General features: G+C 37.3%; 1 protein-coding gene across 7 annotated transcripts in view; it reads left to right on the top strand.

Annotated features, from left to right (window-relative positions):
- The window catches only part of ANKS6 (ankyrin repeat and sterile alpha motif domain containing 6), a 43,073-nt gene that overhangs the window by 24,470 nt on the left and 2,348 nt on the right, over nt 1–16,255 (top strand). For 4 of the 7 annotated variants that reach the window (XM_027679531.1, XM_027679539.1, XM_027679500.1 and 1 more), the window contains exons 8-16: nt 59–108; nt 1,141–1,344; nt 3,106–3,271; nt 3,944–4,110; nt 5,305–5,494; nt 6,918–7,034; nt 8,885–8,952; nt 10,237–10,353; nt 11,256–11,352. In XM_027679531.1, the coding sequence (XP_027535332.1) occupies nt 59–108; nt 1,141–1,344; nt 3,106–3,271; nt 3,944–4,110; nt 5,305–5,494; nt 6,918–7,034; nt 8,885–8,952; nt 10,237–10,353; nt 11,256–11,352 (1,176 nt within the window). Of the gene's footprint in view, nt 1–58; nt 109–1,140; nt 1,345–3,105; nt 3,272–3,943; nt 4,111–5,304; nt 5,495–6,917; nt 7,035–8,884; nt 8,953–10,236; nt 10,354–11,255; nt 11,353–12,768; nt 13,254–16,255 lie in introns of all 7 variants that reach the window. The other 3 variants (XR_003533612.1, XR_003533613.1, XR_003533615.1) reach the window with 3 other exon arrangements.

The raw sequence follows: 16,255 nt of genomic DNA on the forward strand, positions 1-16,255 counted from the left end.
CCTTGGGGACAAAAGTAAGAGCGTGTAAACAATAAAACATCATTTATGTATTTTTCAGGTGCAAGCACTACAAAAGGAGGAAAGGATGATGAATTATTGACAACTATGGTATGTTGCAGCGTTCTTGGTGTGTCAGCCTCATTCAGAAGGTTGTGCGGCTCCCGTAATTTTTACAGGTTTTTACCTCCTGACCAAGATGCCTTCAGAAGGAGATCTATCATTTGTTTATAGTCATTAGACAAGAACTGTCAGGCTTTGATACATCAGTAGTTCTTAGACTAGGAAGTACTGCAAGTGGTATGATATGGAAGCTGTGCTGGCTTTTTTCAAGAATTACCCATACGTTTGTTTGATCAGCAGTGAATTAGTAAAGGAGATGGAACAGATGATTAGTTGCTGACGAGATGTATGATGTGAGGAACACATGGGTGGCACGTGGTGCAATGGAAGTGTGAAATTACTAGTAGAGGCAACCAAAAATATTAAGTTCAGCATGTTTGTTTGTGTTATTCTGTTTCTTCTTTTGTTATGCTGTAGCTTTAAATTTCCCTACAGCTTACTCCCTGGTGATGTCATTAAATTTGACTGGTTGTTCTTTCTGTTCTTTTGTAAGAAGTTGGAGTATCTTTTGATGTAACTGAACAGATGTAACTGATGAACAGAACTCCAGGGAGCCAAATCAGTTGTGTCATTTTTAATCTCTTTCTGGAGAATATGTACAGCAGGAACAGGCAATTGTTCACTGTTTGCAGTTGTTCTTCTGTCTGGAAATACAGAGAGTACTACATTGTTCTTTCTTTGAAAATTAATTTTTAACATTCTTGTTAAAGTCAATTTGAAAAATATTTAGCCCAGTGAAGGAAGAGAAGTTTCTGCCACTTAATGAACTATATTCATTTTATCAAATGAATAAGCATAATATTGAGGGGTGCAACAATGTTCATTGGATTCTCTGTTATTACATGTTGTGCTTTTTCAAAAATACTACTCGTGTCTCATTTCCATTTTATTCTATTTAAAAATGCACATCTCCATCTTTTTGCTTAACTTAAAATTTTGAAAGTACATCACCAGCTCCTAGTAATCTCTCTTAAGAAGTGACTCTTTCCCCCCCCCCTTCTTTGTTTCTCTCTCTTTCAGTTGAGAAGTAGTGCCCCGTTTACCAGGCTGCCAAGCGATAAGCTGAAGGCAGTGATACCACCTTTCTTACCGCCCTCGAGCTTTGAGCTCTGGAATTCTGACCGAACACGACTCAGCAAAGATGGAAAAGCTGAACAGATGAGAACTGCCTGGCCACAGAGAGCAATCAAGCATGATTTTAACAGCAGCGGAAACTCTGATATAGTAAGCAAACTAAATGTGTACGAAAATACTGTGTTATGTCCAGGCCATGCTGACTTGTGAGCCACACGGTTTCTGATTAGAAATTACTTTTAACCCACTGTCTCAGTAATGGCTTGTCCTTTTAAGCAATGCTGTTTAGGAAGAATGCACATCTCCAAGGAAAGAACGTAATGGAACAAAAGTTTTGTATGAAATGAGATGGCTTTTTTTTTTCTTGCTGTTAATCAGAATAAAATAGAACCCTAACAAATTTGCTGCAGGCTGCTGAAGTGGCTGCTGGTTCCACCCATGTCCCATGTCTTAGTAGCCAAAGTAGGTACAGGCATTGGAGTGTAGTCAAAACTGCTCTGATTTGGAAGAAGATCAGGGACAGAAAAAAAGAATAAGAATTGATCAATTTTTAGGACCTGAGCAGGAGGGAAGTCATATCAGTAAGACAAATATACAGACATAACATTCTGAAAGATTAGCAATAGTTAAAATTGTAGCAAGCAGTGATCAAGTGGGCTTGAAGGCATACAGCCTTAAATTGTGAAGGGAAAAAGTCTGAATTACTTCTCTTTTTTATAGAAGGAGCTTGCCTGATTCTACAGTGTTTTTAGTGAAAACGCAAACCAAAAGAAAAGTAGCTGGTTTGTCTTGACACAAGAAACAAAACAACCTCAACAACCTTTGCTTTCATAGTAGGAGAAAAAAGAGAAATGCTTACTCCCCTAAATGTGGACTGTAATAGTCAAGTGGAAAGAAGAGTTTATTTTACTAGTCCAGAACTGTTTCATGTCAGTTCTAGAAACAGGACACTGAAGACATTTTAGGAGGAATTTTTTTCTGTTTTCCTTTTTTTAAGTGGAGGTTAGCTTAATATCAGTAGGGGCGATTTAGGTAGAATAAAGTGGAGTCTTAGAAGGGAATTGACATAACAGGAAGGTAAACGTCTGTCATCCTAAAAAAGATGATTGTAGTAATATAAGTGGATAATTAGCTCACTTTATAAAGAGAGGAGCAGGAGAAGCAGGGGAGGACTAGTCATCAGTACTTCTGTGAGGAAAGAAGGGTTATGCTAAGGGAATAGGGAGGAGAGAAACATAGTAAGTCAGAGTTGGAAGAAGTGATTTGGATAAGAAACATGAAAAAGCTAAGCTGCAAAAGCCATTTGTCAGATGTCTGGCAGTGGCCAGTGGTGTAAAAGCAAAAGAAATGAAGGAGGATGTGGCTGAGGATTTGGCTAGCATATAGCTAGATCAGTAGTGCCTCAGTTAGCAAAAGTCAGTCAAATTATGCAGGTTTTGGTTGAACAAAATACAAAAATCCAACTGGTGGAGATAAAGTTTATCTCACTTCTTGCAGCTTAGTTTGTAAGAAACAGAGATATGATGGATGAGAAGTAGATGGTAACTGTTTTGTAAGATTGGAGAGACAAAACTAGGATTTCTCAGGAAAGCAGTTTCACATGTGACCATTTTTTTTTCCTTCCCACTGCTCATAATATTCTGTACAGCCCATCTCAAGGGCATTGTGGATGCTCATTTTGTGCTGGCTGAAGGTTAAGAAGAATTAATGGTTTTATATGGTGTAATTTCTTTCATTGAGTATATATATTAAAAGTATATGTATTTATGTAAGTATAGAATATATTCAGTATATTTGTATTATGTTCTTCAGTGGAAGTTTCAGAATGTGGAATAAGTAAAATAGCAGTTGAAGTTTGATCTTCATTGTGCTCAGTCGAGAAAGAAAATTATTCTTCATTTTGTTTTCCAGACATCTGTTAGCAAAGGTACTAGACCAGTCAAATTACCAACATTTGCAAGAAGACCAGCATCTCCTTCAAATTCCAACAACTTCAGTCATTCTCCTCATTCTTCTGGTGGATCCAATAACATTGCAGGAATTAACAGGCATGGAGGAGAACTGCATAACAGATCAGGTACCATTTTTAGTAAGAAAGTAATTTGTATCTGGTTCAGCTAAAAAAATTAGTGTTTGTGATGATGGTAGAAGACAAACATTTTCTGAGAGCTCCTACTGCTGTAGAGCAAAACTTCTATAAATTTTGTTGAACCAGGATTGGACTTTGAACACCTACATAAGGGAAGAAAAGCCTCACATCTGTTACGGAAGTCTCATTGGCCAGCCTCTGTCTCAGAAAAACATGCAGATTTTATTGGGTCCACCCATGGTTGATCAGGTGGATGCTGGTTCATTTGCAACATGCATTTCATAGCACTGATTCTTACCCATGTTGCTTATTTGTTGTTTAATTAAAAATCAGTTTTCAATCAAAAACAAAGCTGCAAGCACTGTACCTGGCAGCTGTTGAAGACAATATGATGAAGTGGCTCATGAAACCCATATCCAAGAGGATGAAAGTCAACTCTGTGTGTATATAGACAGGACTGGCTTCTCTCTTCTGCAGTTGATTTTTTTAATCCTTTTTCTGAAACCTGCTGGACAGATCTGAACCTTACAATTCTCTCTTGCTTCATCCAGTCAGTTTTTAAACAAAAGTGAGTGGTGGTAGAGATGGGAGAATTGAAAGTTAACAAGTATTTCAAAATTCTGATTTCCTTGACTGGTTTTATTATATTTTTTGTTTTAGGTGGCAGTGCAGATAATGTTTTGTCTCAGATTGCGGCACAAAGAAGAAAAGCAGCAGGCTTACCTGAACAGAAGCCCAGCCAGCAGCACAGTCCAGTCCAGTCAACTACTTCATCCACTCTGTCTGATTTGCAGTGTGCTCAGATTGTTGGCAATGGACATGTAAAGGTACGGAGAAATGTAAATTTTTGTACTTCCAAATTGGCTAATTATAATAGGTCGTATCTCAGTCATAGATGGCTGATATACGACATTGCACAGCCTAAAGTGAATGAACACCTGTTACAGTAGTGGAAACTTTTCAGCTTCACAAACCTTACTTTTAATTACAAGCCTACAGAAGATCAAACCTAATAATAAAACATGATTTTGATTTATTATTAATTTAATTCTGTTTTAAAAAACAGTAAATGTAATACTTGATCTTAGGGTAGATTTGCACTTTTAGTTTGGTTTCTCATTATTTCTTTCTATGGCCCAGATCCAGTGTTTTGTGTTAGTTATTCCTGGACTTTACTCTGAAGTGATATAGCTAGTTTCCCTTCAAAGGCTCAACGTGAATGCAGAACATGAAGTGATATATAGATTGAGGAATTTAGGAGATGAGGTACAGGGACTTATTTTTGAAAAGACCAATATACATACATATATATTCTTACTCCTCATTTTAACTCATGTATTTTCCTGTTTTCCATGCCTCCAAATGTGTTAAACATGTACAAAATACTTAATAATTTTGAATCATTTGACTTGTGTTAGGTAATAACAAGTTTAAGAGTTGACTGGAAACTTTCACTCCAGTGCAGCAAGTTGTTAAATGCACCCAAAACTTAGTTTATGCTTACCACATATTTCTAGTTAATCCAGCATGAAATGCTACTTTAAATGAGCATCTGATATGCCTGTTATCAGAGTCAAAGTAATTTACTTTGTTTCTATTATTAAACCGTTCTTATCTCAACCTACAATTTTTACCTTTGATTCTCCTCCCCATTCCACTGGAGGGCAGGGAGGTGAGCAAGCCACATAGTTGCCAGATGGACTCAAACCAGGACAGTCCTTTTAGGAAAAGAATAATTGTATTGCTTGTATGTGGTATTGCTTTACAAGAAATAATTTTCTTATTATAAAATTACAGCCTTATTAAATGTATTTTTCTTGATGAATTTGAGGAGACAGACTTTCATCTGGGATAAATCAGTATTGCTCCAATTATTTCACTATGGATCAAGCAGAAACTTCTAGTTATGACTACATGCTCTGCAGAAACTATATGCAACTTCAGTAATAACGAAGCATCATATATAGGTAAACACTCTTTTGGTTTTTTTTTAACTGAAATTATTGTATCATTAACTACAGCAAAAACTGGAGATGAACAAAAGACCTCCATCTGGGACTTCATCTACATCTAAAAGCACATCACCAACTCTCACACCTTCCCCATCACCTTCCCCATCTCCTAAGGTTCAAAACGCGGAGTCTTCTCTCTCTTCTTCTCACAGACAGGCCAAAAGCAATGGTTCCAGCAGTGGTACTATTACAGAAGATGGTGAGTAGGTCACTGTAGTTATAGGAGATTCATTCATCAAGAGCACTGACTGTTTAAAGCTGTAACTGTACTGAATTAGCGTGTATCTGCATGAGAATGAGAGCTTTTTTCTTTCTAGAAAATACATTTCGGTGTTTCTTACAGAGAGTTTGGCATTCTGCAGTAACTGCCTTTTTCTCTCCCAAAACCTGTGATCCCTTCCATTTCGAGGGAGACTGGTACCATCTCAAAGCTTGCATGTAGATAGGCCGCTCTTATGTGGCCTTCTTCCTTTGCCCCTTGATGGCTTAAATCCTGTTTTTCACTCTTTGCTGGGGCTAGAAAATACACTTTCTCCACGTTAGAAATTATTATTTTTTTAAGTAAATGCAGTGAAGCACATCACTACAGAAATACATTTTTGAGTAATAGCAAGTCATAGCTACATGCAGCTGATTTTTAAGAGCTGTAGTGCATTTATTTTTCTAAATGGCAAAAATAGCTGTATTTCAACCTATTTTTAACTTTAGGTCATATGAAAGAATAATAATGTTATTACTTTTCCAGTAAGATTACTACCTTTTAAGTTAAACTTTTAGGTCTACATTACCATACTTCTTAAAATAAAGTCATGTTACTGCATTGGAAACAGGATATCAATAACTATGTTTTCTTCTGTAAATATCTCAAAAATGTGAAAAAAAATAACTGGACTCAGAATCTTTTAAATAAGAAGTGGAGGCACCTTATCTGGTTTCTGCAAGAGGCACTTTGTACTATTTTTGTTTTTTCAGATGTGGTCTGTATTGATTTTGGTTTGTTTTCATTTATGCTAACTTTATCCATGGACACTTTACTTCCATTTGACACTAAAGAGAGGTGATACTTGACCCTCTTTCTGTCCTCATCTCATGGCTTAACTGTGACATATTGTACTGACTGCTGGAGAAAATCATTTCACGTTTAGTTAGTTTGTAGTGATGGCTTGATAACATAAGAGTTGTCAATTTAGAAATATATAAAAGAAAGAGAACTCGCTGTTGGATAACAAGAGGTATTCCCCAAGTTGTCAGCTGTTCTTATCTCACCCAGTGAAGCTGGACTTTGTGACTGCACCACTAATGCCATGATACAGTGAGTTCTCTGTGTAGCAGACGAAATGTTGTCAGAAGCTTGAGTAGCTCTGAGTTCACTATGCTTGTAAGCTTTTGTAGTTAAGTGGTCCTTTAATTCAAGGGCTTCTCTTACTGTGATTTGATTCAGTAGCAACAGTACAAATGCTGATATGCCAAATAGGAATCAGAAGAGTAAGTACAGAAGGCCTGCAATGTTAACTTTGCTTTTCTTTCAAGTCAAATTAATTAGATAAATTGATTTGCATTGAATATTACTGTGAAGGAACAGTAGGCAGCAGGGTTCAGAGGTGTGCTTGGTTTCTCTTTAGGCAACCACTCAGTGGACCATCAACAGCTTGTCTCTATTCTGAGAACCAGTGATGTAGAGAATCATGAAAGACGAAACCAAGTGAGAGTAAAAGGAGGCCCTGAAAACTTGGAGAAAGGTAATCTTACCTTACTACTACAGAGTAGTACAAAAGGAGGTGCTAAATGGGAGTAGTGTGGCAGAAGCAGTAAGAGCTCCAAGAACTTTTGCTTTCTCCAGGGATGTAGGTAAGGAGACAAGATAAGAGTAGAGCAAATGAGAATGATAAAGCAAAGGAGAAACAACATGTTATGCAAGAGTTGTAAAACTGAGAGGTTTGGGAGTTTGTTCAAACTTGGTGTAATAATACAGGAACTGGAAGAGGGGAAGATGAAGAGAAAACTTGAAGCTCCTACTGCAGAAAGCATTCTCTATGCATGAAAGGTATTTGACATTATAGTTGTTTATGACAACAAGACTCTGAGCTCAGAGATACTTTTTTTCTTCCCATATCACAGCTCATAGTTTAAGCCCACCAGTGTGATGAAAAATGAGAAGCCTAACTAACAACCTAAAAGAAAAAAATGTTAATAATATATCTAAGGTCTTCTAATGAAAGAAGTTTTCTTTCTGTAAGGTGGTATTTTTCATCAAACAGTGTGACATTTTTAAAACTGGTTACCTTTTCCTATTGATTAACCTCAGGGTATTAAACCTTTTAGCCTGAGACCATGCCAGCTTTTGCAAATCATGTTAAGCATACCAAGTTAAATGAACTTGAGGTAAAAAAAAACACCAAAACCCTAGCAGAAAATAAGACTCAACTAGAATTTTTCTCTTTAGATTTTTGTGGACTCCTCTGTGTAAAGAAGGAGTCTTTCCAAATAGTACACAGAAGTGTGTCTACCTCAAGATACTTGATGTCTTTTGAAAAGCTTGGAGAGAGAGATTCTCTTTCATGTTTCTACTGATGATGAAAGAAAAATGACAGTTAAAAGACAAAGAAGTGAAATAAAAAAAAACAAAGTACATTTGGGAATGGACTACTGGTGTTTTTTAAAATGAAAGTGAGTTTATATGGTGAATTTAAATATAGTTTTGTTGTATAATGTAAATCATTCATGTTCTTAATTTTGACTCCGACTTCTTAGTTTAACTGATCACTTTGGTACTTCTGGGAAAACAAAGATAATTAGTCACTTGTGACATCAAAGCAATAAAAATAAAACCTGAGTTGAGAGAGGTAGCATGTAATTAAGAGAGGTAATGTTAGGTTATTCTAAAAGTGCACTTATGCTTTTTAACACATTTTAAATGTGTGGGAAGAGTCACTATCAGGTCCTCCAAATTCTAATTTCCTTAGACTGAGAGGAAAGCCAATATTCAGTGCTCTTAGCTTTGGAAGGTAAGCTTATAAAACTTAAATTCGGTCCAGTTTTCATCTTACCTGGACTTCAAGGTTGCCTGGATGTCAGACACTTAAGGAGAAGAGGTTCAGATAGATGTGTGTTGTATTGGGGTTCTGAATGAGCAGCTGGGTGGTTGTTTGTTCTGCAATTTGCCTTCCTGGATGATGATGTAGAAATATGCTGTTCAGTTCCTTGTCTGCTTGAGGAGTTTTGCTGAATAACCTGCATAATCAGGCATCTGGGGCCAAGCCCCTGCGTTTTAGGGACTGAACTGCTTAAATTGCCCTTAGTGGTTTTGTAAGGGCCTTTTTAATGAGGAAGAAAGGGGGCAATACAGTAGAAAGATTTTATCCTAGCAAGGTGAGGCTTGACAGAGTTACAGTGTATGGAAGTAGGTGAGAACAGAGTAAGCAAATATTTCAATTTCTGATGGAGAATAAATGTGGTTGTTTTTTAGTGAACTTATATGACTATGTGGAATGTATGTTTTAATATATATTTTCAGCAGTTCATAATGCAGAAATCATTAAAATCTTTTCTGATCCATGTGTGGGTTGGTTTTTTTTTTCTGTTATTACAGATGAGCTCACTGGCATCCTTAAAAAATTGTCTCTTGAGAAATATCAACCTATTTTTGAGGAACAAGAGGTACGTCTTTTTTTTTAAAGATTTTTTTTTTTACTGTTTTAGCAAAAGTGGAGTGTGACGCATATTACATCAGAATTGTGATCCAGAATCTCAGATTGCAAGTTCTACAACCATTTCCAGTTGCAGAGGACCTTGAAACATGGACCAAGCAATATTCGTGGCATACTGCAAATATCAGAGCTTTTTATGTTTAACCTACAATTTTTGTATAAATAGGTGCTTCAGGGTTTTTCTTTTTCTCTCTGTTTCTCTCTGTTTTTCTATATATGTCTATATCCAATGTGGCTAAACAGTTTATAGGACATACTGTATCATCCCTGGAGTCACAGCTGGATCCTCATTTGCAGATGGAGAGCAGGAGGGTATGAGTCACCGAGATGGCTGCTTTATCTTTTTTATCCACTATGAATAAGCAACAGGAGAATTAAACTGGGGGAACGTAGGCATCCTTGTAGGCGAGGCCTGTGGCAGTTGCTGAGGGATGCAATGAAAAGAAATATTGCTGAAAATAAGTAAAATTAATTCATTACAATGTTTAAGACAGTATCAGATGTGAGCAAATATTGTGTGTTTATTCGGTCAAGACAGAGTAGTGAATGGACATACAATAAATAGACATTGCTGCAGAGTTCAGGATTCAGCACCACAAACACAGACTATTTAGCTGCATCACAAAACATTGAGTTATTATTGTTCCCCTGCATGATAGGCAAAGGAGCATTGTGTAGAAATTAATATGCTTTATGTGTGAAGTTTATATCAATATGAAATGCTTTAGATGTTTGTTCTTATCACAGCCTTATGGATGTGGTGTTATAATAAAAACTGATATATGAACAAAACATAGGTTTTTCTCAGGATACACTGTAAAAGTAAACACAGTATTCTGAAATTCCAAAAATACTTGGGGGAAGGGGGGAAGAAAAGAAGAGCGAGAAACCTTAGGCTTATTCAACTAGCTGCTACTGTAGATAGAGGAATTTCTTGTGGAGAGTGTATATTAATAGGGCTTGTCTGAAAAAGAAATTTAAAATCCATTAATATTTTAAATGTACTGTCATAATTAGTTGAATGATTAACTACAGATTAAAAACCTTACAACAGAGTGTTAAAATGTGTACCATTTGCTGCTGGTAATTCATTAAAATTTTTCTTTGCAAAATATTTACAGTAAGTCTATACAGTTAAAAAAACCCAACAAACCACGTTTAACCTGCAGTGATGAATCTTTTCATAGGTAAATTTGTCTTATCTTTTTTTCTTCTTTTTTTTCTTCATATGCAGGTGGATATGGAAGCTTTCCTTACACTTACTGACGGTGATCTGAAAGAGCTTGGTATTAAAACCGATGGATCAAGGCAGCAAATTCTGGCAGCTATTTCTGAACTGAATGCAGGAAAGGTGTGTTTTGAAGTACTGTACTTAGTAAATTATTTCGAGGCTTGCTTGTATTGTTAATTCAACATACATTTTGAAATTCAGTTGCAGATCTTAGTTAGAAAAGCTAAATTATTTTTTTCCAAACAAAGTATTTCATTTATTTGATTAGTGTGAAAAATATTTTCCTTTGTGGTACTCCCTGTTGTCTTTCAATCACTCTTTCCTAGACCAGTGAAGAAGCTACTGGTAAACATGAGCAATATTGCAGTTACCAAATATTGCTTTCAGCAATGCTGAAAAGAATCTCCTGGCTGTGATAGTCCAGCTGGAGAGTATAGCGTAAGAGGAGGGATGTCCCTTGTTTAGCCTAACAGTTTTTGATTCCTCAGTGATTAGGTAAATAGCACTTCTCTAATTTCTTACACTTTCGTTGCCTTTGAATTTTTTAATGACAGAAACAAATTTGCTAAGAATGCTGTACAGTAAGCAGTGTTCTTAGCGGAGGGATTTTGTATTGGAACATGACTTTGATTAGGCCCGCTGACACTTCTCAGCTGCTTTTTTCAGTATTGAGGTCCATTCTCTCTCTGATAGTGGAAGCTGGGATAAACAAAACATAATTTCCCCAGGTTAAGACCGACAGTAAGAAGCGATGAGGCTAAAAATTAGGGGAGGTGGATGATGCTCCATGCTATAAAGAGATAAAGAAAATAGTGAAAATGTTTATATTGCTGTCTGGTAGTTTCAGGAAAAGATTACTATGAGGTTTTCTCTATATATATCTGTGAGGTAAGGATTTCTAATTATTTCAAATAGTATATTTAGCATGGAAACATGTATTTACACATTTTTTGTGAACTCTTCATAAATTTGTTTTTTAAACAGAAATTTAAGAATTATTTTATTTTCTTGTTCTTTTACAGGGTCGAGAGAGACAGATTTTACAAGAAACTATACACAACTTCCACTCTTCCTTTGAGAGTAGTGTTAGTAACACACGACAACCAGGTCATTCCCAATGTAAGTAGCACCTGAAATTAATTGAAAAATTAATCACAAAAGCACAGAATTAATCACAAAACCAATTATGTTGGAAAAGACCTCTGAGACCATCGAGTCCAACCTATGACCCAACACCACCTTGTCAACTTGACCATGGCACTAAGTGTCACATCAAGTCTTTCCTCAAACACCTCCAGGTCTGGTGACTCCACCACCTCCCTGGGCAGCCCATTCCAATGTCTAATGACCCTTTCTGTGAAGAAATTCTTCCTAATGTCCAAATGTATGGATACTTCCATTTAATACTGGCTAGAAGACAGAATGTGACAAACAAGCCAGTTAACTAGCTTCCTGGTTAATAATTGATGTGTGTCCGTGTCTCTTACTGAGACTGTAGAGAAGATTTCAACGTAAAAAGGTAGAGGAATCTGTAAGAAGTTTATACACACTACAGTACTATCAGAAGTAAGCATAAGATTTTTGTTGTGCATTACTAAACATAGCAAATGGATGTAAGTATAGCAAACTAGAGTATACAGTATACCGTGTATAGTGTATGTGTATATGTATAGCATCAGTGGCAGGTGCATTTCTTTATGATACGTAGTTTACTTTTGCATACTCTTTATAGGAGACAGTTCTTTAGTGTGATCAAGTAGAATAAATATATTCAAGATTTACAGTTTAGTGTAGTTGCTTTGGTAGCTATGTTAATTATGTATTTTTGTATGCATGCATTTAGTTATTTTGCATAGATAGTATTTTTATGTGATTGTCTACAGTTGGTTTCTTTGGAATACATCTACACCAAGCACCAGTGTTATCTGCTAGCAAAGCTGGAGAAACTGCCTTTCAAAATGTACTGTCTATAACCAAAATGTACAGGAAGGTGTTGCTGACCTGTAACTAATGAATACGTTTATCACAGTCACAGATATAAAAGTTGCAAATCCCTGTCCTGCCAGCCACCTGGGCCAAAGGCAGATATTCATCTGCTACTCAAGGTTAAGGAAAAGGGCAAAACCTATTCAGATGTGTACTTCTATATCCATGTTTTAGGAGAAACAATGGAAGCCATTGAATGGCCTTCAGAAGTTCACTATGTTAAAAGTGCCTCTTCTTCATTTGCTGATTTTGCTGCTTGCATCCACTCACAAAATAATTTCATTTGTTTAGGGGCTATGTTAAATAATATTTCAGGTATTGTATGCTTTAGGAGACCTTAATAACGAACAAGTCCCAGTTGTTCCAGTCTCAGTCAGCTGCTTATCACTACGTATGTGAAAGCAGGTGCTAACTGCAGACCTCCTGGTGTCTTGGGGAAAACCAGGAATTGCTGGGGTAGTTAGTGAATGTGGGCTACTTTCAGTATTCTGTATAGTATGTATGCTTGTCTGAAAGCCACTTTCAGATGTCCCTGTATGCATTGTGCAGCTTACTTCCCATTCTCAGAGTAGTCAGCATGTGTGGGAACTTCTGGATGTCTCTTGATAACATCCCAGACTTGAAGAGCCTCTTCTGTAGGTACCATTAGGTGAGCAGAAGCTGCCATTTGGGATTTGATAACATGGTATAATGAACTGGAATTACTCGAGAACCGAAGAAGCATAGAGATGTAACGTGTCTCCAAGCAACTTGCTGAGCCTAACCACTGAGCTTGAATGTGTCTTGAAGACAGCAAAGGACAGTAATGGTGGCACAGAGTTGGGGAGAACATCCTTTTGTAAGAATGGAAGCAACAGTTGCTCCTGCTAACCGTTTGACAGGATGCTGCAAGGAGGCTGCCATGAGAGATCTAGCTTTTGGGTTTTTGTGTATGAGAGCTCCATGATACAGATTTGGCTGTGAAACAGCAACAGAAGCACTAACAGAGAAGGAAGAGGAAGAGAGCATGTAGATAAAAGAAGTTTCTGCACCAGGTAAGCTGCTTTTTATTGTAAAAAGTAGCAGTGGGACCCTTATGCAGTCTCTGGAACTTGAAGTAATTTCCAGGAACGTGTAATATTTTAGAGCATAAGAGCAGCTGTACCAAGTCAGATCCAAGGTACATACAGTTGTGTTCATCTTTTTCATCCAGTCTCATCTGACACTGATGTGAAGAGCTGCTTGCTTTCATTTTCTGTGAACTTGACATGTCCTGACTTCTTTTGCTTCATCTTACTGGATCAGAAGATACAGTGGGCAATTGTTTCCTCTTCACTGCCTCCATACCACTGATGATTTTACAAATAACAGTGATACTTTTCCTCAGTCATGTTTTTTTAGATGGGAGTCTTACAGGCTGCTTTGTCATTCCCAATACCATAGTTTTTCTCACCTCTTTTTCTTTTCTACTATAATCTTTTCAGACTTGGGAGATACCAGTCTAGCATACAATATTCAAGATATAGGCATATTACAGATTTACATGACACAGTGATGTTTGTTTTTCAGTTGTGTTCTTTACTTTCAGTTTTCTTGCCCTTTCCTAGTTATTTCTGAATTGTTATTAATTGGAACTGTGTCTTGTAACCCTGGTGGTCTGCAGAGTTTGAACTCACAGCCTATAATTTTATATAACCATGCATACATCTTTTTTTTCCATTTGCCTTCATATTACTTCATATTTATCTCCATCAAATTTTGTCTGCCATCTTATTGTTTGGGCAGTGATGTCACATGAAGTCCTTTTGCCAATCGTCTGTTTACCTTTCTCTTTATTTACATGGATAACTTAAGAAGGTTTGTCCCTTCACCCTTTATGCCCTTTCGAAATCATATATTGAATATACTGTTCATGTCCTGAATATTCGTATGTAGATCCTTCTGAAATGCTGGGGGTGAATTTCTCTGCTATGGAAATAATAATTTTTTCCTCCAACCTTCTGTCCTCTGCCTCCCTAACAGATTATTTATCTACACAAGAAATTTTCTTTTTGCCCTGTGGGTTATTTATTGTCTTAAGAGCTAACTTTGGATCTTGTGAAATGCCTTGTCAAAATCCAGGTATCAAATGGACCTCTTTTGCCTACAAGACTGTTGGCACCTTCAAGGAATTCCAGTAGGTTGGTGAGGCAAGACTTCTCAAATCCCTTTTTGATTTTGCACAAAATTTCAGATCCTTTGTTACAGTTTTTTCTAATCTGCCTGGTATTACTGTCCATTAAAACAATTAGCTTCATTTTTATCACATCTCAGTTATGTGGCAATTTAAACAACAACCTGTGCTCTGTACACAGCAGTTCAGCTGCTTAATCCTTTTGCTTCTTTAGGACATCTGGCTTGGAAAATTGTTGTTACTTGCTTTGTGTATTTGTTTTATATTCTGTTTTACTAGTACCTCAGATTAAGATATCTTGGACTCCCACATAAAGAAAACTTCTGAAATGGGAACCTTCCCAAGTTTTTCCAGGGTGAATACCATTTTTTTTTTCTGATGCGAGCTTACTTCTCTAGTTTATTACGGTCTCGTTGATTGACATCATGACATTTGTAACTGGCTGCCTCTTGTGGTGTGTTTGAAAAGTAATATGTGAAAATTTTATCATTTTTGCACGGTCCACAACAACTCATTTCTCTACAGCTCTTTCTAGGAGCCTGTCTGGACACCATTAGCAAGAAAGCCACATCATGATTTGCCTTTCTAGAAAGCTAGGTGTAGCTCACAGGGTGATGGAAACATCCTGCTCTTCCAGCTATGTTGGTACCACTGTTTTCCACGCTATCCTTGTGATTTCCTCAAGATTTTGAGTCATTTTAAAAGCTTAGTACCTAAACCAGAGTGGCTCTCAGTGTAGCTCTGCTTTTATGAAGTTTCCAGCCTGCAGGGCTGTAAAGAAGAAAATGAAATACAGTCTGAATATATCCATAAGATTCAGAAATGAAAAAGCAGGGGGGAAAGAAACTTAATCCTTACCTTCCAGAAATGTAGCTTATAATTGTGGGAGGTCTGTAGGCTGATTACTGACACCAAGCCTGCAAATGTCTACAGCTTCTTACACCCTTCCTCATCCATAGGTCCAGTGTCCCCTTAGCTTTAGTTCTGCCCAAAATGCCACAATCTGCACTGCTCAGGCTCAATTCCTCCCCTGCTACCCCTGAGTCAGGAGCTGTTGCTGCTTGTCAAATCTGGTGGGAGATTGGAAGGCAGCGGAAATAGATACGCATCTGGATGAGTGTTTGTAGAATGCAAAGAAGAGCTGCAGTGATTACCTGCAGAAAACAAGGAGAGGCGGAATAAATAAAAGCAAGACCATCAGAAGTAGAGCATTGATGGTATAACTAATTTCACACAACGGGCTTGTTTAGGAAGATACCACAGTTTCCTATGGATGTTTTTTTGGCAGTTCAAAATCAGTTGCTGACTTCTTGTAGCTCCTGTTTGAGCATCTCCTGCTGAGATTGTTGCTTCTAAGCTCCCTGTGATATTTACTACAAGAACTCATAGAAAAGTTGTTGAGTGTTTGGCAGATGAGCTGTTTAAGTTATAATAAAGCTCACGGTTGGGAGAAATTTTCTTTTGTACATTAGTTGCTGTGTCATCCCTGGGGCTGGAAGTGGGATGATTCTGTGTTGCAAAAAACAACAGGCTTCAAAATACAATTTGCTTTCTGTCAGAAGGATACTGAGACTGCTTCCTCCCCAGCACATGCCAGGGGTACCAGGTTATGCAGTGGAAACTCCACATTCCAGTCCTTGCCTGGTCGGCATAAGGCAGATGGCTACCCTGACTGCAGTGTAAATAATGCAATGGTTACTGGACCTGTAAGCCATTAGGCTTGGAGGCACCATAGTTATTCTGAACAGGTGAACAGTACTTGCAATAGGGAGTGTTGCCTCCATCTCTTTTTTAATGGAAATGAATCGGTCACCTTCAGAAAATTCTGATGAAATTAGTTCATTCCAAGAGTGCATGTTACCACAAGTTTTGACACTTCATTGG

This window comes from Neopelma chrysocephalum, unplaced genomic scaffold (assembly GCF_003984885.1).
Source record: "Neopelma chrysocephalum unplaced genomic scaffold, ASM398488v2 Primary Assembly neopelma1_22b, whole genome shotgun sequence".
NCBI classification, from domain to species: Eukaryota; Metazoa; Chordata; class Aves; order Passeriformes; family Pipridae; genus Neopelma; species Neopelma chrysocephalum.